General features: G+C 42.4%; 1 protein-coding gene across 7 annotated transcripts in view; it reads left to right on the forward strand.

Moving 5' to 3' along the window:
* Nucleotides 1–23,544, forward strand: part of Kcnip1 (potassium voltage-gated channel interacting protein 1) — a 375,343-nt gene that overhangs the window by 346,174 nt on the left and 5,625 nt on the right. For 4 of the 7 annotated variants that reach the window (XM_050138646.1, XM_050138647.1, XM_050138648.1 and 1 more), the window contains exons 2-5: nt 14,618–14,742; nt 15,568–15,637; nt 16,855–16,925; nt 17,626–17,733. In XM_050138646.1, coding sequence (XP_049994603.1) covers nt 14,618–14,742; nt 15,568–15,637; nt 16,855–16,925; nt 17,626–17,733 — 374 coding nt within the window. Of the gene's footprint in view, nt 1–9,546; nt 9,580–14,617; nt 14,743–15,567; nt 15,638–16,854; nt 16,926–17,625; nt 17,734–23,544 lie in introns of all 7 variants that reach the window. The other 3 variants (XM_050138644.1, XM_050138643.1, XM_050138645.1) reach the window with 1 other exon arrangement.

The raw sequence follows: 23,544 nt of genomic DNA on the forward strand, positions 1-23,544 counted from the left end.
CTCTCCCCCTCCCTCTCCTATCCAAAGAGCAGTCATGGTTCCCTGCCCTGTGGAAAGTCCAAGGTCCTCCCCCCTCCGTCCATGTCTAGGAAGGTGAACATCCAAACTGGCTAGGCTCCCATCAAGCCAGAACGTGAAGTAGGATCAAAACCCCTTGCCATTGACCTTGGCTTCTCATCAGTCCTCATTGTTCGCCATGATCAAAGAGTCCGGTTTTATCCCATGATGTTTCAGTCACAGTCCACCAGCTAGCATTTTCTAATTTATGTTTGCATGGGGCATCCTTCAAAAAGCATTGGATTAAGGTACAGTTTTTAGCCAATGATCGGCCTCTTGCGTTGACAATTTTCTATTTATGTTTTCTTTTTTATCAGTTTGACTCTGGAGTTTTCCATGTGGGTTTATTTATGTTTATGCTGCTTGGGATTTAAAGAGGTTCCTAAATCTGTAGCTTCTTAGGTTTCACCCATCTTTAAAAGTCCTTAGTGCCTCTTCAAATATTGCTTCATCAGCATTATTTGTCTCCTTTTTGGGGAGTTTTTAACCATATAAATGTGTATGTATATAGATATATAAACATACACCCACATAGGTATATATAGACAGAGACTGTTTATTCATTCCCGGCTGCCCAGACCCAAAATAATCACACAGAAACTATATTAATTACAACACTGCTTGGCCAATCATTTAAGTATATTGCTAGATAGCTCTTATATCTTAAATTAGCCCATTTCCATTATTTTGTATTTTACCACGAGACTCGTGGTTTACCAGTAAGGTTATTGGGTGTCTGTCTCCTTACATGGTGTCTCTCTGACTCTACCTTCTCTCTCTCTCTCTCTCTCTCTCTCTCTCTCTCTCTCTCTCNCTACATCTCTGTTCTTATTTCCCTCCTGGCTTTACTCTGTTAAGCCATTGGCCAAAATCAACTTCTTTATTAACCAATGTCAATAAGACATATTCACAGCATACAGAGGGGAATCCTACATCACGTCCTCTTTTCTGTCTAAATAAAAAGAAAGATTTTAATTTTAACATAATAAAATTACATAACAAAATTAATTATGGATGTTTGTCTTTGTTTAGAGTGTTGGTTACAAGTTGTTATGAATAATGGTCAGGAAAAAAGCTAAACAAAGGAGATTAGATTCAGAGCTCTTGTTTTGAAAAAAATGGGGGGAAGTGCTATGGGACAATGGTCTTGTACCCTGTAAAGATTTATCACTTGTACTGGTTTAATAAAATGCTGATTGACCAGCAGCCAGACAGAAAGTAGAGGCGGGGTGACAAGAACAGGAGAATTCTGGGAAGAGAAAAGGCTCAGTCTGTAGTCATCACCCAGATGCAGAAAAAGATGAAAATGCCTCACCAATAAAAGGTTCCAAGCCATGTGGCTAACACAGACAAGAATTTGGCTTAATTTAAGATGTAAAAGTTAGTTAATAAGAAGCCTGAGCTAATAGGCCAACCAGCTTATAATTAATGTAGGCCTCTGTGTGTTTCTTTGGAACTCAAAGGCTATGGGACAAGGCAGGACAAAACCCTCTGTCAACAGGTATATGTATTATCTTCATTCTCTTCCCCCTTCCCACTCTTCCTTTCCTTCTGCCTCACCTGGTGTACCTACCACATCATCTATTCTCCTTTAACTGTGTCTCATCTGTTCTAAACTTAGTCTGGTGTGTTGGTGATCTGAGGTGATATATTACTTAATTCTACAGTTCTTAACTGACATTTTTGTATACATTCTGGTCCTCTGATGAGGATTCTCCAGCTTGTGGAATCTCTTTTCTTGAGCATCTTTCCTTTGTTATTTTTCACCCTGTGCCCGATTTGTCTAATATTTGAACCACTTATACATCTGTTGCTGTACTCATCTATTGCCCTTAGGTCCTGTCTTTGATATATCTAACGAATTCTCATTAAATGGTGAACATAATTTTTCTAACATGAAAAACATTTGTTTGGTTCAATTCAACTTCTGTGAGGTAATGAAGAAACAAAATCTTGGGCTAGACAGGGGTTGTACTATTTTAAGGCAAGCTACACTCCTAGCCCTCTGACACATCCAAAAAGATGAGATGTTTTAACTCTCTTTCCCAGTTGTCCTCTGCGAGAGTTCAGATCACCTACAAAATAACCCTCTTTATTCAGTCTTACAGCATCTGTGCTTTCACAAACGCTGTTCCCTTGTCCCTTTTTTCTTCAAGACTCAGCTAAGTTTTCTTTCTCTTTGGAGCCTTCTCTGACAGCTCTCCCATCTGGTCCTGTGCCTTCAGGAGGCAGCATTAATTAGTAGCTCCTTCCCCTTGGGTCCCTGCTCTCAGCCACAGCCCCACTGCTCTGGAATGATTTGCCAATGAAGAGCTTAGAACCCAGCCCACAGCATCCTACCCACAGTTGTATTGTTCTGGCACACATTATATGTTTCAGATGTTAAATTCATTGATAATATCCAAGAATTGGGGAGCATACATCTCTGTAGTCATGGCTTCTCTCAACAACTCTAAATATCTGGACTCAGTGCATGAAAACATCTGGTAAAAAATGGCTCATCCTCTGCCTGGGAGCAGCTGCTCTCCAGGTCTCAGTCATACTCATCTCTCCTGCCCATCACCTATACTCATGCAGCTTACCTGCCAATGATCCTTGACATTTCTGCTTCTGGTCTACTTGTGTGCCTTCCTGCCAACATCATGACTATTGTAGACAGATGTTGTATCTTGTCATTTCTTCCAGTGCCTATCACATTTCTGGCAGGCCAGAGAAGATAAATTCATATTTGTAAACACATGGGTAAGATAGTAAGATTATTCTGTGCAATGCTGTAGCAACAGGCCCTTGAAGTGCATTTGTCAAAACCCATAGAACCACCAAGCACAGTGATTGTAATCTACTATGAAGAATGGACTTCCATTTTTACTAATGTGTCAGTATCATCTCATCAATCATTAGTACATTAACTTTACCAAATACAGACCTTTCAAGCACTTGCATGCATGCATGCGCGCGCGCGCGCGCGCACACACACACACACACACACACACACACACACACTTACACATAAAGACCCTGAAATGACCCCCTTTTCCAGTTGTCTCTTTCAGTACTCTCCTCCTCCATCCCCCAACTGATCCCTCATGTTTCCACTGGTACCAGTCCACCCAGGGAATCTCTTCTATTTCCCCTTCCCAGGGAGATCCTTGCTTCTCCGTTTGGGCCATCCTTGCTACTTAACCTCTCTGGGTCTGTGAATTGTAGCATGGTTATCCTTTACTTTACAGCTAATATCCATTTATGAGTGAGTGCATACCATGTTTGTCTTTTTAAGACAGGATTACCTTACTCAGGATGTTTTTTCAGTAGTTCCATTTATTTGCCTGCAAATTTCATAATGTCGTTGTTTTTAACAGCTGAGTGATACTCCATTGTGTAAATATATCACATTTTCTTAACCCATTCATTGGTTGAGGGATAGCTAGGTGGTTTTCAGGTTCTGGATACTACAAATAAAGCTGTTATGAATGAAGCTGAGCAAGTGTCCTTGTGGTATGATTGAGCATCCTTTGGGTACATGCCTAAGATTGGTACAGCTGAGTCTTATGGTAGATTGATTCCCAGTTTTCTGAGAAAGTGCCATATTGATTTCCAAAGTGGCTGTACGAGTTTGTACTCCCACCAGCAATGGAGGAGTGATGCCCCTGTTCCAGATCCTCTCTAGAAAAACATGTGTTTTTGATTTTGGCCATTCAAGTATAAAATAGAATCTCAGAGTAATTTTGATTTGTACTTCCCCGATGGCTAAAGATGTTGAATATTTCTTTAAGTGTTTCTTAGTGAATTGAGAGTCTTCTGTTGAAAATTCTCTATTTAGATTTGTACCCCATTTTTAATTAGATTATTTGTTTGTTATGTGTAATTTCTTGAGTTCTTTATATATTTTGGAAATTAGCCCTCTGTCAGATGTGGGGTTGGTGAAGATCTTTTCCCATTCTGTAGATTGCTGATTTGTCCTGTTGACAGAGTTCTTTGCCTTGCAGAAGGTTTTCAGTTTCAGGAGGTCATAGTGTATGCCATATTGGTGTTCTGTTCAGGAAGTTGTTTCTTGTGCTATCAATTTGCTGTATATTGCCCTTATTTTTCTTAGGTATTCCTCTTTTATCCCTGATTGCTCCAGGACTTTTATCATGACAGGGTGTTAAATTTTGTCAAAGGCTATTCAACATCTAATGAGATGATCATGTGGGATTTTTTTCTTTCAGTTTGTTTATATGGTGGGTTACATTGACAGATTTTCATATGTTTAACCATCCCTGCATTTCTGGAATGAAGCCTACTTGATCGTAGTGGATAATTTTTCTGATATGTTCTTGGATTTGGTTTGAAAGTATTTTTTGAATATTTTTACATCTATGTTCATGAGGGATATTGGTTTGTGATTTTTTTTCTTTGTTGAGTCTTTGTGTGGTTTGGATATCAGGGTGACTCTGGCCTCATAAAATGAATTTGGTAATGTTCCTTTGATTTCTATTTTTGGAATAACTTGAGGAATGTTTGTTAGCTCTTCTTTGAAAGTCTGGTAGAATTCTGCACTAAAACAGTCTGGATCTGAACTTGTTTTGGTCAGGAGACTTTCAATGACTAGTTCTATTTTCTTAGGGGTTATAGATCAGTTTAAATTGTTTATATGATCTTGATTTAACTTTGGTAAGTGGTATCTATCAAGAAAATTGTCATTTCTTTTAAATTTTCCAATTCCAATTTAAATTTTTGGATTTCCTTGGTGTCTGTTGTTTTGTCCCCCTTCTCAAAAAACTCCTGATTTTGTTAATTTGTATACTCTTTCTGTGTTTTTAGTTAGTTTGGGTAAAGTTTTATCTATCTTGTTGATTTTTCTCAAAGAACCACTCTTTGGTTGATTCTTTGTATTGTTCTCTTTGTTTCTATTTTATTAATTTCAGCCCTCAGTTTGATTATTTCCTGTCATCTACTTCTCTTGGGTGTTTCTGATTCTTTTTGTTCTAGAGCTTTCTGGTGTGCTGTTACTTCACTAGTATGAGATCTCCCCAAGCTCTTTTTGCAGGCACTTTGTGCTATGAACTTTCCTCTTAGCACTGCTCTCATTGTGTCCCATAAATTAGGGTATGTTGCTCATTCATTTTCATTGAATTCTAGGAAGTCTTTATTTCTAACTTGACACAATAGTCATTCAGTAAAGAGTTGTTCAGTTTCCATGAGTTTGTAGGCTTTCTATTGTTTCTATTGTTGTTGAAATACAGCTTTAATCCATGGTGTTCTGATCAGATGCAGGGAGTTGTTTCATTTTTCTTGTGTCTGTTGAGACTTTCTTTGTGACCCAGTATGTGGTCAGTTTTGAAGAATGTTCCATGAGGTGTTGAGAAGAAAGTGTAAAAGAAGGCTGCTTGGTCATTTCCCAGCTTCCCAGACCTGAATAATCCTCAGAAACTATATTAATTACAATACTGTTCAGCCAACAGCTTAGGTGTATTTATAACTAGCTCTTACATCTAAAATTAACCTATTTATATTAATCAATGTATGATTAATTAACTAATTAATTAAAATCATGAGACTGTGGCCTACTGGTAAAGTTCTGATGTTCTGCTTTGACAGATAAATGATGTCTCATTAACTCTGCCTCCTCTCTCTATATATATCTCTTCTAGTCTGGCTACATTCTGCCCTGCCATAGGCCAAAGCAGCTTATTTATTAACCAATGATAATACAACATATTCATAGCGTACAGAGGGGAAGCCCACTTCTGGTGTAGGAGGGTCTTCTGTCTATGTGTTTCTTTCATTGGTTAAATAGAGTACCTTGGCCTTTTGATAGGGCAGCCCTTAGGTGGGTGGAGTAGACAGAACAGAATTCTGGGAGGAAAAAGGTGACATACAGAGAGAGCTGCCATGAAGTCACCAGAGTCAGACATGCTGAATCTTTCCCAGTAAGCCATGACTGTCCTCATGGACACAGATTACTAGATATCAGTTAAAGCAAGATGTGAGAGTTAGCAAAGAAGAGGCTAGATATAATGGGCCAGGTAGTGTTTAAATGAATACAGTTTCTGTGTAATTATTTAGGGTGTAAGCAAGCTGGGTGGCAGAATGCAGCCTGCTCCTCATTACTACAGATGTGTGAGGATCAATGTGTGATTTAAGCTTTAGAAATATTTCCTTTGAAAATATGGGTGCCCTGTGTTTGAAGCATAAATGTTAAGAATTTAAATGCCATGTTGATGAATTTTTCCCTTGATGAGTATGAAGTGTCCTCCTCTTTTTTGATTAATTTCAGTTTGAAGACTATTTTGTTAAATATTAGAGTCATTATACAAACTTGCTTCTTGAGTCCATTTGCTTGGAAAATCTTTTTCCAATCTTTTACTCTGAACTAATATCTGGTTTTGATGTTGATATGTGTTTCTCATATGCAACAGAAGGATAGATCCTGTTTTTACATCCATTCTGTTAGCAGGTTTTTTTTTAATTGGAGAGTTGAGTCCATTGATACTGAGGGATATTAATGACCAATGATTGTTAATTCCTGTTATTTTGGTGATGGCGGTGGTGGTAGTGTGTGTGTGTGTGTGTGTGTGTGTGTGTGTGTGTGTGTGTGTAAGAAAGAGAGTTTGTGTGTGTGTTTCCCTCTTTTGATTTTGCTGGTGTGAAATTATTTATTTCCTGTGTTTTCGTGGGTATAGTTAACCTCCTTAGTTTTGAGTTTTCCTTCTAGCATCTTTTATGGGCTGAATTTGTAGATTGATACTATTTAAATTTGGCTTTGTCATGGAATATCTTGTTTTCTCCATCTATGGTGACTGAAAGTTTTGCTGGGTATAGTAGTCCATGAGGGTATCTATGGTCTCTGAGAGTCTACAGCATATCTGTCCAGCCCTTCGAACTTCTGGAGTTTCCATTGAGAAGGTATGACTCTAATAGTTCTGCCTTTATATGTTACTTTGTCTTTTTCACTTTTCCCCTTTAATATCCTTTTTCTGTATGTTTAGTATTTTGATTATTATGTGGTAAGGGGACTTTCCTTTCTGGTCCAATATATTTGGTGTTCTGTAAGCTTCTTGTGCTTTTATAGGCATTTTATTCTTTATGTTAGGAAAGTTTTCTTCTAAGATTTTGTTGAAGATATTTTCTGGGCCTTCGGGCTGGGTATCTTCTTCTTCTATTCCTACTATTCTAAGGTTTGGCCTTTCCATAGTGTCCAGAATTTCCTGAATGTTTTGTGTCAGGAACATTTTAAATTTAACATTTTCTTTGACCACTATATCACTTTCTTCTATTATATCTTACATGCCTGTGCTTCTCTCTTTCGTTCTTGTATTCTGTTGGTGATCTTGTACCTACAGTTCCTGTTCACTTATCTATATTTTCCATCTCCAGAATTCCCTCAGTTTGTGTTTTCTATATCGCTTCTATTTCCATTGTTAGGCCTCAAACAATTTGATTAATTTCCTTCACCTGTTTGTGTTTTCCTGCATTTCTTTAAGGGATTTGTTCATTTCCTCTTAAAGGGCCTTACAATTGGATATAAGGTCATTTTCTTGTGCTTACACTATGTTGGAATATCCAGAACTTTCTGTAATAGAATTGGTGGCTCTGCTGGTACCATATTGTCCTGGATGTCATTGATTGTTTTCTTATGCTGGCCTTTAGTCACCTGGGTTTGGGGTTATTATCAATTTAGGTGCTGATATTTGAGTTTATCCTTGTTGGATGGATTTATTTTTGGATGTTTTCCCTCTTGCTTCCTGTTTCTTCTCTGGTCTTCTGGCCTGAGTGCCCTATGACCAGCAAGTCTTCTGGCCCAGTAGTATGTCTGTTCCAGAGTTTTGGTGACCTGCTTGGCCTCTGAGATTTGGGGTGCTTGCTTTGTTTCTGGGGTTCTACAATTCTGGGAACTGGTGTGGCCTTTGGTTTCTGGATACTGGTGTGGAGTTCCAGTTACTTGGGGCTCCTGGGGCTCCTAATACCCTTGTGGCCTCCAATAGAGAAGGAGTTATCTGCCAAGTTGTGGGCTGGGATATGGAGCCCATGGGAGGAGATACTGTTGGGAACTGCTGGGCAGGCTCTGGGGTTCCTAGCATGGCCTCCTATATGGTGAGAATCCTCTGCCAGGGGTTGAGGGCCAGAATATGAAGCCCATAGAAGGGAGTGCTGTTGGGTACTGATGGGTGGGGCTTAAGGGGTTTGGCAGGTGGTGGATGGTGTCTTACCTGGGGTATAGCCTCTGGTAGAGCAGGAGCCTTCTGCCAGCAGGTTGTAGGACAGGACTGAAGAATTAAAAATTTAAATACAGCCCTTTAGAACTGGTGAGATGGCTCAAGGGATAAAGCTACTTATCATCAAACTTGACAACCTGAGTTTGGTCTCTGGGATTCACATGGTGGAAGGAAAAAAAAAAACAACTGCACAAGTTGGTCTCTGACTTTCACATATGTGCCATGACGTTTACACAAGCACACACACACACACACACACACACACACACACACACTCAAATGCCACTAACCAAAGTGATGAAAGGGTCGAATACATGCAGTAAAAATGAACTTCTTCCACAGACATAGATGAAGAGGTGATGGAAACCCAGCTCTCTGTACTACTACTCTTGGGAACAACATGGACAGAAACCATTCCAGTCTGGGCTCGTGGGGGTGGGGGAACTAAAACACACTGGGGATGAGGACTGGACTGTCTGACATACCTTTGGTCAATGGTGCTAGCAAGACAGGAGACAGTTCAAATGGGAGCCCACAGAGGAAAGCAAGACTGACCAGTACACAGACCTGGAAAAGCCAGCAGGAGGGAGCTAGACTCCCCCAGCTCACCTGCCATGGGGGATTTTCCTCCAGTGTTTCATGCACGGCACAAAGACTTAATCTGCATCCACTCTGTCACATAACCCAATACGCTAATTCTTAATGTCAATAATATTTTTCTTTTCTACATCTGAGCTGCTTGTCACACTCAAGAAAGGAGAGAGGCCAAGTTGTGTAGCTTGTAAGCTCTATGAGTGCAGGGAACAGAACTGTAATCCATCGCTGTGTGATGATAGATACTTCACCAATAGTTGTCGAAGAAATCAATCAGCCTACAAGACCCATAGCTTAATCACAAAGAGGGGGCCTTCTCGTGGTGGAGAGTGTCTTAAAAGCCACTCTTCAACCAAAAACCTGTGCGTACTTCCAAGAAGCCATCCACATCTGTGCATCCTCTGCCATGTGCCATCCCATCTCTCTTCAGGCTGCATGACTGCATGGCTCAGAGCATGCTGGATGAGCCCTGCTGGTAGCGCAGGCACTGGGAGGTGACCCAATGCTCGTGCCTGTTCTCACTGTGGGAAAGGGATGGGAAATCTCGACTCTGCTCTGCTGATGAGAGAGGCCCCTTGTGTAGGTCAAGCTGGATGGTGACCAGAACTTCCTCAGAATGCCTGTCCAATGACAATAAAATTTTGTTATGCTTTTTAAATGAATGGATTTGGTAAAATGTTTTCTTACTTTTTCCTAGACATCGCCTGGTGGTATTACCAGTATCAGAGAGGTAAAATAATAATAATAATAAGTCTGCACTAACTTGATTGTCTCAGTTACATTACTTGGAAAGGAAGAACTTCTCCATCTTCTGCAACTAGCTTCCTTATTCACCAGATTTTTGTGTTCCTTGTTAGCAAACTCGGTCTGTGTAGAAACAGCTAGGAATGTTCTCTTAGGGTTGAGGCTTAAGAAAACCCTATTCCTTCTAAGAGACTCCTATTTACCCCTTCCATGGTAATTGAATGTCTATTAAATAAAGCTCAGAGCTGAATTATTGCTTGAGTATATTAACTGTTTAGAACAAATGATCTGAATTTCTCTGTTCTCCTCCCCTCCCCCAACATGGTCCAGACCTCCAATCGAATCAGCATTTTCTGAAGCAGATTTTCTTTATCTGTTTGTATTCTATTATTTGGTTGCTAATATCTACTTCAAGTTCTTTGTGGGAAAAGTGGAATGCTTAAATAAAGAATAAAGGCAAGTGGTGAAGAGGTTAAGCAAGCCTGCATGAAGTTCCAGATTCAACGGTCTCCAAGTCACGCAGGTGGTTTAATGGCATTAAAAGGAGCCTGAGGTGAAGATGGGCGTGGTGGTGCTCGCCATTAATCCCAGAACTCGGGAGGCAGAAGCAGGTGGATCTCTGTGAGTTCAGGGCCAGAGTGGTCTACAGAATAAGTTCCAAGACAGCCAGAGATACCCTGTCTCAAACAACAGAAAGAAAGGGAAGGAAGGAAAGAAGGAAGGAAGGAAGGAAGGAAGGAAGGAAGGAAGGAAGGAAGGAAGGAAGGAAGGAAGGAAGGAAGGAAGGAAGGAAGGATTCAAAGTGACTGGCAGGGGTCCTGGTGACCCTACTTAACCAGAGTGTCCAGTCCCTACTTGGCTCTAGCAGATGACGTCCTGGTGAGAATTTGAGAATCAAGATTTTCGAGGTGAAGTAAGAAATACAAACTTTGTCATGGATTTCTTGTCTCCAAATATGAGCAATGCATTTTAAATGTATTTTATCTGTTTCATATAAAATATGAGCTTCTATGAATTCCTTACAAACAAAACCTATCTTTGGATATTTTGTAGCCTCAAAAATGGAATGGAATGAATGGCTGGGTATAAAGTCACACACACACACACACACACACACACACACACACACACACACACACTGGAGAAACTGCATTCTAAGCAAGAGAGGAAATGGTCATATTTTAGGCCATGGCCTTCATCATCAGCCAGAGAAGATATTCACTGCCAGATGTGCCCAGATGTGGGTCCTCACTGCTCAGTTTGGAGAGCGGACTTGTACAAAGGCGTGACATTTGTAAGCAGCAGGGGTACCTCCAGGCTGCTCACAAACCAGCTGACATTCTGGGCTCCAGTGGAGTAGAAGCCACTGTGGGAATATGTCCAATCTGATGGCAGCCCAATCTAATGGCAGCCAAATCTAATGGCGGAGTCCTATACTGGCTGGAATCAAAGTCCAGCTTTTTCACTGTTGACCCAAGCGACCCAAGCCTCAGTCAAAAGGAGTTAGTGACAGAGCTAGGGAAAGATCATCAATAGAAGACCTTCACGTGGACTGTTTACTTAAAAGATACAGAACTCACTGGAGATATGGGGGGGGGGGCTTGATACAACCATCTTTTTCTAGGGTCTAAAGTTTTCATCCATCCTATATCCAGAACCACCCCCAAACACTAACATATTAAAAACCGTTTACTCTGACTCACACCTGTGCTGTCTGGGATTCTCCAGTGTAGCAGACATAGCAGACGTTAAAATCATCCTTCCGGCTCACACTTGCCCCCAGTGGCCGACATTCATGGCCTTGTGAGCTACTTGTAGTTAGAAAATCACCTTCTCCATTGAGATAACTGACTTCTAAATGTCAGGCAGGGAGGGCACCAGACCCCTAACCCCCGACCAAACACGAAGTCACATGAGAGCAGTGAACAGTTCTACTAGAACATTACAAAGAGAAGATAAACTCTCATGATCTCTATCAAGGAAATTTCCATAGCATTAACCACAAGATTAGTTTTGATTCTAACTCAGTCTGACTTAATAATTAGCTCATAATTCTCTTTAATAATGAAAATAATACAGTGAGCAGCACATGGGATTGAAGACTCACAAAGCCCGAAAGTAGTAAGGTGTTGATTCTGCTTTTGTCGAACCAGGGGACTGGGCCTGTGTCCCCTCTCTATTGGTTCTGCCTAGAGATGTCCAGAGACTCCCTGACTGGCTACAGAAGAGATGTGAAAATTACCTCTCTAAAGCTCCCCATGCATATATGTACAGTGGCCCAGAACAAAAGGCTACAGGGTGGTATGAAAGAGAGGAATGTCCAAATGTGGGCAGGTCTAGACGGCTGCAAAAACAGTGGACAAGTTAAATTGTTTTCCTGTCAAAGGCCGTGACTCATGAGGGTCACAGCAGCACAGGTTTGCCAAGGCTAAAGTCCATCTCACACCAAAGACAGCACTGCCTCTCGGTGTTTTACCTCCAAAGTGTTTCACAGAGGTTTTGCATGGATTTATGCATATACTGGACTGTTACGTAAGTTACATTTTTACTTAATGGTTTAAGCCCCTAGTATCCGTAAGTGGCTACTTCTCTACATCTTGAGCCTCAATGAACAGAGTTTCTCCTGTCATGGATGTGGCCAAGACTGGTTATTAGTGAAGGACAAAGCCAGAAAGCCAAAGTTTGGCCATCAGTAACTGAGTATTCACAGCCTGCAGAATCTCTTTAATCTGGAACTCAGTCCTGCCTCCCAGACAGCAAGCCCATCATTGGTTAATAAGGAGTGACGTCATCTTAATAAAGGCAGGTTAATAGTTGTCGTCTCAATAATTAGCACCTTTTAAGCAAGATGATGAGAAGTGAGTGCTGGTTCTGAGTTGAAAAAAAAATTCCTTTAATTGCCTACAAAGAAATTTCCTAAGTTTATAAGGAATCCAGCCACGGAGAGATTACACACACACACACACACACACACACACACACACATGCACGCACACATGCATGCTACATACACACACAGAGATAGAGACTTTATCCTGGGTCAGATGAACATTTGGAAGAAGACACTATAACATCAAATCTTTCTTTCTAAAATATAGTTTTCTATTTTAATATATATTTGGGTTTTTTTTCAAGACTGGGTTTCTCTGTAGCTTTGGAGTCTATCCCGGAACTAGCTCTTATAGACCAGGCTGGCCTCAAACTCACAGAGATCTGCCTGCCTCTGCCTCCTGAGTGCTGGGATTAAAAGCGTGCACCATCACTGCCTGGCCCTTATTTATATTTTAATATAATTTTGTTGATTCCTCTTCCTGAGGTTACCTGGGCATGCTCAGTGGGTGTTAAGGGATAGTATGTGGAGGTTGTTATAAAGCTCTAGAGCCCCATCAGAAGTTTCTTCAAATACACATTGCTAAAGATACACACATTTTTGTGCTAGGACTAACCTGCAACTAATTTCTTAGGATGAGTTGGAGATCTCCTGAGGCCCCTAGGAGCTTTCTGCATTACACTTCTGGGGACCTCCCCTTTCCACTGGCCCTTTGACTTGCACAGAAACCTCCTGCATTCAGGAAGTTAGTCCTTAACTCATTAGCAAACCTAACAATAATTAAAGGTTCTGTAAGCATTATGAGGAAATTGGCCACTTGCCACAATGTAACATAAACAGAGAATCTTATTTATATTGAATCATTCTCTGCCTCCATCCCAGAAGGATTAGGAGATGTGTGTTGCCCAGCACATAAAAAAGATAACAATTAGCTGCCACTTTATTGGGGCTTTCCTCTGACATCCATTACTGCTGGGACTGTAAGCAAGATAGAAATGTTGATGGATTTGTTTGTGTTGGGATTTAAGTATCAAAGGAGAAAGTGACAACAGCAGAGAAAATCTGGCACAGAGAGCCCAACCCTGATTACGGAGTGCCTACACTCATTGCACCTGCTCACCCTGTTCCGCCTGCCAACCAGCCCGCCTCCTCTCTGACTTAGCGTAGGGCAGTCTGGTGGGCATGTTCCCAGCAGCCCACCCTTGTCTTCATCAGGCGGAAGTTAGAACTGTTCAATATATGGATTCGCTGATGTCTGCATGACAGCAGCAGGCAGAGGAGGACAGGCAGATGGTCAATGATCCTTGGCTGGAATAAATTTACAGAAAGCATTCCGGCAGGGCCCAGGGGAAAGCACACATCCTTGTGTGAGGCGAAACCCCTGGAAGCACCACTGTTGGGTGAACTTTGACCCGCTTTGAGGGAAGATGAGTAGACTCGGCCGACAGGCCCTTCGTAAGTGAACAGTGCACCTATTTCAGCGCACACGGTGTTAGACCCCATTTCACTGCACACCCCATTAGACCCCCACATCAGTGCACATGCTGGAAGTTGAGCCCCTACTATCTATCCATGACCGTTTGTAGAGCCTTTCAGACCCCCTGGAAAGGAAAACTTTATTTCTACAAAGGCACACAAATTGAAGTCACTTCCCTAGTACTTAAGGACACCTAGAAGATATTATAAAACAATGCCCTGTAAGATATATTCAGATTCTTTAAAGTCATATTTAACGTACCATAATTTGAGCGTCCTAAGCCTTCCTAGCATCTCCCTTGCTAGCTCACATGATGAAAATGTATCCTTTTAAAAAAATAAGTGTGATTTGTTCCCCCTTACTGTTTGGAAGCTTTTGTTCTGCTCCGTTACCTGTGTCTCTACATAGAAAGCAGGGTCAATATGCAAAGAAGGCAGTTTGATAAAGAAGCTTTTGTGTGAATGTGTTTGCACACTTCTTCCCTCCTCTCCCAATCTGAGATTCTGATGCTCTCTCCCCTTGGTGCCTGTCACACCTACAGTAACACAGTGCAAAGACTGTGAAACAGTGAATGGCTGGGGAGTGAGGTTCAAGGCCCAGGAACCCCTACAGTGTGACCAGGCCCAACCCCAAGTCTCAGTTCCCAGCATCAGCTCAGACCATGGTATTACAGAGACCAAGGAAGCCCTGCTCTGATGCCACCCCCTCTGCTTCCAGACAAGATCGAGGATGAACTAGAGATGACCATGGTTTGCCACCGGCCTGAGGGACTGGAGCAGCTTGAGGCCCAGACGAACTTCACCAAGAGGGAGCTGCAAGTCCTTTATCGAGGATTCAAAAATGTAAGACCCCTCATAGGCTCTGAGGCCTGGTGTGATTTCCTGCAGAGCAAAGCTCTTTTGGTGCCGATGGAGTCCCTTGTGTGCAAAGGTTCAAGGAGGCCACCACTATGAACCCGCACCTGGGAAGAAAGAAAACTTATAGGAGAACAAGGTCTCAGCAGACAGGAACCTCACCCCCTACACAGAGGTGCCACAGGGTGGGGTGACCTCAGAGAAGCCCTCCCCGCCCAGGTGCTGACCTTAGCTTGACACTCACAATTTACCCTCTGTCGGGTGTCCCAACACTGAAGGGACTGAGCTCTACTGATTTGTGCCAGCGAGGCCCACGAAGGGTGGTATAGCAGCCTGAGTGTCGCTGGGTTCATATCTCTGAAAGTCGGTCCAGTGGGACCAGATTTTCTTCTCCAACTGCTGGAAGCTTCTTTTTCTGTGAGTCACACAGACCGCCAGGTTCTTAGCAAAGGAGCATGGGAGAAAGAAAGACCAAAACTGACAGACACAGAAGTCCGTGAGTAAGTGTGTTTGAGATTGTAGGCTTCACAAAACTTAGAACAGGCTTAACCAGGATCCAAACCTAGACCTTTAGGACTCTAAAGCCAAGACTCTCCCAGAACAGTACTTATGCTGTGATGACGTCCCCTCTCTTACAGAGTAGCTTTTTAAGGTGGGGTTACCTCCCAGGGCCCCCTGGAGACACCCAGTAGTACACAGCTCTTTGCCCAGGCTCTGCCCATGAGAGGGCAGGGGGAGGGAACCTGTCCAGGCTCCACCCCCCAGTACAGACTCCCAGACCCTTCCCACTCACTAGCTCTCTGCTCCACACAGGAGTGCCCCAGTGGCGTGGTCAATGAAGAAACATTCAAGCAGATCTACGCGCAGTTTTTCCCTCATGGAGGTGAGTAGATCCTTGGAAAATAACCTCCCATCATCCTCCCCAATGATCAGCCTTCCCTTCCTCTCATTACCCCCTTTCTTTGTCTCCATCTTCCTTGGGGTCTGAGGAGAACTTATGGTGAGATTGTTCCCTTACTACAAAAATACAGAATTCTATGAGGGGAAATGAACCCACTCCACAAGAAGGGCTGGTAGTGCAGTATCAAGAAGAATCATTGCTAGAAAGCAGGTGTCGTGATCCCAGAAGGAACAATTTGAGTTTCAGAGACTTTAAGCAATTTACTCAAGATCACACAGCTTATATGTGGCAGACCAGGAACAGAACGTATATGGGACAAAATCTTCGCCATCTTGGTTCATTAAATTGCTAAGACAGGTTGAAATTTTGTAAACAACATTAGTAAATACTACAGATGATAAAAAAAAATTCAATGAACCAAAATCAATTGTGGACAGTGTGACATTACGCTCACTTATAAAGCCAAGTTACCGAGGACACTGGACCCCCCCCCACACACCTGCCCAGTTTGGAAAAGTTCACACATCAGGGACCCTTCCTCTTGTGACCTTCCTGTGCCACCTGCCCACAGGTGTCACCTGGACAGCTGCGGAACACCTCTTCTGGGTTCTAACAAGATATTCAAGTGTCCCACATCCTTCTTGGGCCCTCACACAGGTGTCCCCCTGGTGTGGGTCTCTGTGTTGGAGAAAAGGAGCTTCATGTCACACTAGCACCAGGCTCCCAGGTTATGAACGCCATGGAGACGCCGTTTTCACTGTGTGGCAGGGAGGCTCCAGGTTAAAGCATCTCTTCACGTGTTGCAAGAGTCAGGTTTTGCCCCATCCCCCTCTGCAGAGATGTGGAATGGATGCTCAGAGATGTCTCGTTAGATGTCTACAGACACAGCTATATGGAAACATCCTGGATCCGAGCTCAGGTCTCTGCTCACAAGGGAAAGCCCAGAGAAACAGGTCACACAGAAAAACAGGAAGGGAACCATTCTCAAGATGATGAGGTAGAGAGAGCCAAGGACATGCCTAACCTTTTGCTAGAACTTTAGCTTCTAGCCTAAACTCCAGGGGCTGAGCAAATGGCTCTCGATCCATCCTCCTTACCTTCTCTCTGGTCCCATCCCTGCCAGTTTTCCAGTGCTGTCTCTGCCCTCTGTGGAAACTAGCCCCACCCCCTGCTCACCTGATTTTCCCTCTGCTTTACAGATGCCAGCACATATGCCCATTACCTCTTCAATGCCTTTGACACCACCCAGACAGGCTCTGTGAAGTTTGAGGTACAGTCTGGGTGTCTCTTGGTTGCTCATTGCCTCTTGCTCCAAATTTGGGGATCATGGAGGAAATAGTTAATTATTCAGTTAAAACGTTACTCATTTAACAAACATGGCCTGAGGACAGAGAGGAGACTTCCCCTGTCCTCTAGACACTGGGAGTAGGTTATGGAGACAACTTAAAAGCTCTCTTGCACTCCGCAGGCTGGGTGGTAGCCTCTGGAGCTAGCATTTTGCATTTATTAACTTGTTTAACTTTTATAATAGCACTACAAAGTGGGAGTTATATTATCATTGTACAGAAGAAGAAAATAAGGCAGAGGCGAAGTAGCTTTTCCAAGGTCAAAGAGAGAGTAAGTGGCCAAGCAGGGCAGGGAGGTGGGAGGGTTTAACACAGACAGTCTGTTTCTTCAGCCTGGCTCAAAGCCACTGGAACACAACGATTGTAGCCATGGGTTAGGACCAACAGGGAAAGCAGAATTAACGGCCTTGGGGTGTCCACACATACAAAAGGGGCATCAGAAACTGAGGTATCAGGAACGATGACGGACGTTCTTTGCTGGCATTGCATTTCCACCTAGCTGACGGGAGGGTGTGGGAGGCACCATTCCATAAAAGCACCATAGTCTAACCTGGAGGTGAAGCTTCTCTCCAGCCACGTGGTGGCTCAGGGATTAACTTTTGCTCTTGCCTTTCCACTTCCTAGGACTTCGTGACGGCTCTGTCTATTTTACTGAGAGGGACAGTCCATGAAAAGCTAAGGTGGACATTTAATTTGTATGACATCAATAAAGACGGCTACATAAACAAAGAGGTAAGTGCCCAGAATAGAACAGAGAAGAGAGTTCTTTAAGGCATAGGTGACAACCATCAGATCTCATTACCTACAGCCCAGCCCATTCCGTCTAATAAAACCATAGGAGGGGAAGACCAGGGAGGGGTAGGCAGCCGTCTCAAAAAAAAAAATTTAATAAAAGAACAATCCCAGAGAATTTCAGAATCTTCACCGCTTGGCTCTTAGAGTCTCAGTACATGTGTTTAGCCAGTGAGCCACTTATCTGTCACTCAAGTCACCTGGATGTCTCCTGTAAACTGATGTGCTTTGGGGGCTTGACGTTAACATCTGGGACATTTTGCTGAGCTCCTATATCTCAGGCATAATGCATAGAGCTGTGGAGATCATCTCTAAGCTTGATCTCAGCTCTGCAAGGTTCTCCTCTCAGAGTATATACACAGTCGAGTTCCCTGTTCACTCAGCCATGGGGGTCCAACACAGATCTAAGAACTCATTCAGTTCTGGGTGCTAGAGACCCAACCGTGAGAAATCAGGTCAGGCCTGACTGTCGTGGGGTGGTGCAGCGGGAGCAACCAAAGCAGCAAAATGTAGGGCAGGTAGGAGTAGCCAGGGCCTCTCTAAGGTGCATTGCCATGCCAGGGCCAATCACGCACAAAAGCCTGGGAAAGTGTCCCAGGCAAAAGGCAGAGCCACTAGAGGGGTTCTCAAGGAAAGTGGAACCCTCCAAACAGAAAAGCTTGCTGTTGGCTGCAAGCTGGGGTATGAAGAAAAGTCCAACAGGCTCATAATGAAGCCTGGAGGTTGTTGGACTCAGACACTGGAAGCCTGGGGTAGACTGCCCACTCTGCCTACTGGGGGCTGCTGGGACGCAGCAGAAGTTTTGAGACACACTAGTACTAAAGGTGGTTCAAAGTCAGCAGGAAAATTTGAATAGTTTCCTGTCACTAAGAGAAATAAAATCCACATGAAAAACTCAGGAAAAGTTTAAGCTCCTCAGATATCTTTCTGGTGACTCCTAAGAGAAACCCTACAAAACTGAGGCAGAAGGAACTTTCCAACTTTTTTTATTTTTTCGAGACAGGGTTTGTAGCCCTGGCTGTCCCAGAACTATATTTACACAATAAAAAAAAAAGAAAAAGAAAAAGTGAAATCCTAAAGCTAACATCTGCTTACTATTGAATATTGCCAGGAATTCCACCCCTACATATTTACCTAAGAAAAATAAAAATGTGTAATTCCATAAATACCTACATGGAGATTTGCATGCTACCTTTATTCACAATAGCCCCCACATTGCACACAACCCAAATGTCTTTCCCCAGGATGGCAGATAAGTATATTGTTGGTACCCATCCAGTGGATACACAACAGTCAGAAGAAACAGACCACTGTCACATGCAACAGTGGCCATGGTTTCTGTACCCTTTATGTGCATTGACTTACAGTATCACTACATTTGCCTCAAATTCTAGTAAGTGAAAATACCTTTAATGACCCAAGTTTCATCGGCCATGGCTTGATGCCAGGGCCTGGCAGACGGTGTCAAAGCTTCTTGAGGAGATAAAAATTAATGCAGGTGTCGCGTGTGGAGGTGGCACAGCTGTGTACATTCGCCAACGTTTATCGAGCAGGACACTTAAGATGAGTGAGTCTGCTGTAAGCAAATCATGCTCAGATAAATCCCATTCTTAAAGGGAGATCTCATTTGAAGATAGGAGCACCTGGACAATAGGAAGTGCTCCAAACGCATTGAATGAAAAAAAAAAATTAAGAGCTTTGGCAAAGCATATAAAAGGAAACAAGAATCCCATCTCGCTTAAAATACACATCACAAATTCTAAATGAAGTGCCGGGAAATTAATCCTAGCACTCTAGTTAAAGGAGCATGCATGGCAAGGAACAGGTTTACTGCAGAAGTAATTCAACATTAGAGAATGCCTATTAAATAATTCAGCCCATCAGCCCATCAAAAGACCAAACCATGTGATTCTAAAATCATCTTCCATCAAGTTTGCCCTATGTCCTTGATCAGTTTTTATAAACTCCTAATAAAACGGGACTAAAATACATCGTGAGCATAGTAGAATGTGCTCCAGCCTTCGGCACAGCTTTCCCCTGTGTGGTGATGTCACAGACAAGCTCGGCTGCCGCCAAGATGGAGACCAGAGTGTTTGCTATTGACCCACACCATCTGTTCATACTGCTAAAAGCTCTTTAAAAACAATGGGTCAGAAGCACACACCTGGAAAGCTAGGGCAGCCTTTGCAAATGACACAATTCTCTTCTCTATTTATGTATTTGCCTGAACCCAAGGTCTCACGTTGTAGCTGCAGCTGACTGGAACACACTGTGTAGACCAGTGAATGCATGGCCTTGAATGCATGCATCATGATCCTCCTACCTCAGCCTCCTTAGGACGGCGATTACAAGTGTGTGCCTCCCTGTTCAGCAGTGACATGATTTTATACTTAGGAAGGAAAGAGACAAGAAAACTACTTAAACAATGAGAACTCAGACCATGTCCAGCGATCAACATCTATGCAGAAATCAAGCGGGTGGCCCATGTCTCTGTGAGGACTATTTAGAAAGTTCAAGATATTCTAACTGTGCAGCAGTAAAATGTAATGTGCATGAGCATTTAAAAATATCCATAATTTAGATGAAGAAAAGGTTCCTGAAAAACTTAGGGGAGAGGGGGAGTCTAAATGGAGACACCTGCCATTTTATGAAGGGAAGTCCACTATGAAGATGACAATATTGTAAAAACAGCTATTTGTCTCTAATTTAAAATTTATTTGTTTCTAACCAACATAAAATTATTGTTTGAGAAGAAAACTAGCACATAAGACAAGTCACAAGCTGAAGATAGAAAAGATCATTTTCAAAAAGTGGAATCAGGACTATGACATATTATGGTATGGTATGTGAGGAGAGGAGGGGGACAGGTAGACTGGGGAAACAGAGGAGGAAGCTGGGAGCCAATAGTCACTCAGTTCCTAACGGAAAGAGCCTGAGGGCCAGAATAAACAGATGTGGATAATGAAATAGATGACCCAGGAAAACTGGCTAGCTGTGGTGTTTCCTCGGTGAGTGAATGAATATTCTGGATGTCACACATGTAAGTCTGTCATAGATACACAGGTGATCTCTAGCTACAAAAGAGCAAGGAATATAGCAAGTGAGGCAGTGAGCAGCGCTCCTCCATGTCCTCTGCTTCAGTTCCTGCCTCCAGGTTCCTGCCTTGAGTTCCTGCCCTGGCTCCCCTTCATGGAGGACCACAAGCTATAAGATGAGGCAAACACTTAGTCTCTCCCCAAAAGAGAAATAAGTGTCACACCTAGCTAAACCTGAATGGGAAAAGCATAAAATTAAAACACAAAGAAAAGTATTAATGATGTCATTCTGAATATTTTCATATTCTTAACCTCAAAAAAATGCCATCAGCAACGTTGGAAAGCAGGTGGCACAGCTGTTAAAACATCTGCAACTTGTAGAAAGTGATGGTGCTTCTTACCAGGCACTAGCTAAGGAAGGTCTCACATCTGCTTCCCTTGCATCTCCTTGGCATCATGTCTAGCACATGGTGCATACTTTAAAATTCCCTATAAATAAATGTATACATCCCACAAAGTATATAAAGAGCTCTGACAATTAAATGAAAAATAAATACAATGAACAAAGTAGGTGAGCAAATAGTTTGTGCTAATTCAGTAAGAATTAGTCAGTGGGGGAGAGGCAGGGAGGGGAGCAGAGAAAAATGTAGAGCTCAATAAAAATCAATAAAAAATAATAAAGAAAAGAACTAGTCAATGTGTGCGACAAAGCTCATGAAGAAACCAAAACTAGTAAAACAATGGAATTTCTATCACATTACAAAGGGCTCTAGACTCTGAAATTTTTTTTTTTTTTTTTTTTGGTTTTTCGAGACAGGGTTTCTCTGTGGCTTTGGGGCCTGTCCTGGAACTAGCTCTGTAGACCAGGCTGGTCTCGAACTCACAGAGATCTGCCTGCATCTGCCTCCCGAGTGCTAGGATTAAAGGCGTGCGCCACCATCGCCCAGCTTAGACTCTGAAAATTTTATTTTTTATTAATTAATTAATTTTTCCCAGCCCAATCACAGTTTCCCCGCCCTCCTATCCTAGTCCCTCCCCCCAGTCTTCCTCTCTCCACCTCCATCCACTCCTCTTCTTTCCTCTTCAGAAAAGGGCAGGCACTCCCCTGTATATCAGCCAGCTATAGCATAGCAAGTTGCAGTAAGACTGGGCACCTCCTCTCCTATTAAGGCTGGATGATTCAACCTAGTAGGAGGAAATGGTCCTAAAAGCAGGTACCAGAATCAGAAACAGTCCCTGTTCCCACTGTTAGGAGTCCCACAAGGAGACCAACTGTAACATATGTGCAAATTTTTTTATGTTTAATCATGTAAAATAAATGGAGGGGTGGGTTTACACAGTACCCTCGGAGGCCAGAAGTGGGTGTCAGATCCCCAGGAGCTAGAGTCACAAGCAATTGTGAGCCACATACACGGGTGCTGGCAACAGAACTCGGGTCCTCTGTTAGAGCAGTACACACTCTTTACCGCCGAACCATCTTTCCAGGCCCAGATTTCAAGCACTCACTAAATAGCAGGTGACCATTTAAAATCACAGAAGATTAACAATTGTACGTAATTTCATGTTTAAAAAAAATAAAGTACTAATATAGTACTATATCAATTTTATAAACATCTAAGTTCTTGCATACATACTTACATGCATGATACTCTAAATTAAGATATTCAAGTAGTACTTTACACAACACCTAAAGAAAGAAACCTCAGATGGGTTTTATGCCATCTGACCTTCAACCTTAGGTCAATACATTTTCCCATCACATCGTTGAACAAACCTACTAACTATTCCATTTTAGTAATGAACAAAGTAGACAGAATTATCACCATTAATGTTTATCAGACATCTCTAGATGGCAGAATTAAGGATGGGGTGGACACAGTGTGATTAAGTAGATTCCTGAGATGTCATCCTAGCAATCATTCTGGAACATTCTTACCACGTTTACAGGCAGTGAGAATCCCAAACAACCAAAAATGGTCTTTCTGTCCAAAAGTTCTCAAGCAGGAAAGAGCTCAATGACCACATGGGTATAAAAGGCCAGTAAGGTGCATCTCTTGAAACAGATAGGTGGATACAAATCCAAAATGACCACTGATAATTCTTTCTAAATACCTTTATCCAATTAAAAAAAAAAGGATCCAGTCTCATTAGAGAGCTGTTTGTCTTGGACCTGGGAAAGGAGAAATAGAAAATGAAGCTGAATCCTGGTTGGGGCAGATCAAACAGCTACAGACATCAGCCTAGAGGAGTTTTAATAAGCAAATACTAGGGCAAATTAATCAACAAAACAAAACATGATAATATTGGACTATCACCAACAAAACATAATAGATGTCCACAAGTTCAAAGAACTAAATACATAAAAGAAAATAGGCATCTCTTGCTTACAGAAGTATTTCAGTACATCTACAGTTATTAATAACCTACTTTTAAAAAGCCTCAAGTGTCCTGTGGATGCTGGCTGTTGGCTCCCTTGTCCTAATTTAAAACAACAACAGAATCATAGAGGATTTTTAAATCCCTTATCTAAACCATTAACTTTTTAAAGGTAATATAGAATTGCCATCAAGCAAATGCCATAGTGATCACTTTTGCTTTTCAAGGTGTATTGACAACTCAGAGAGTTGACAGACAACCCCTTAATCAAATAATCACCAATCACCAAGCACAGCCACCCCGTGTACCTCCCTGATGGTGCTCCAACACAGCAGAGCAT

This window comes from Alexandromys fortis, unplaced genomic scaffold, assembly GCF_014885135.2.
Source record: "Alexandromys fortis isolate MF-2015 unplaced genomic scaffold, M_Fortis_MF-2015_v1.1 scaffold_11, whole genome shotgun sequence".
In the NCBI taxonomy this organism is placed as follows: Eukaryota; Metazoa; Chordata; class Mammalia; order Rodentia; family Cricetidae; genus Alexandromys; species Alexandromys fortis.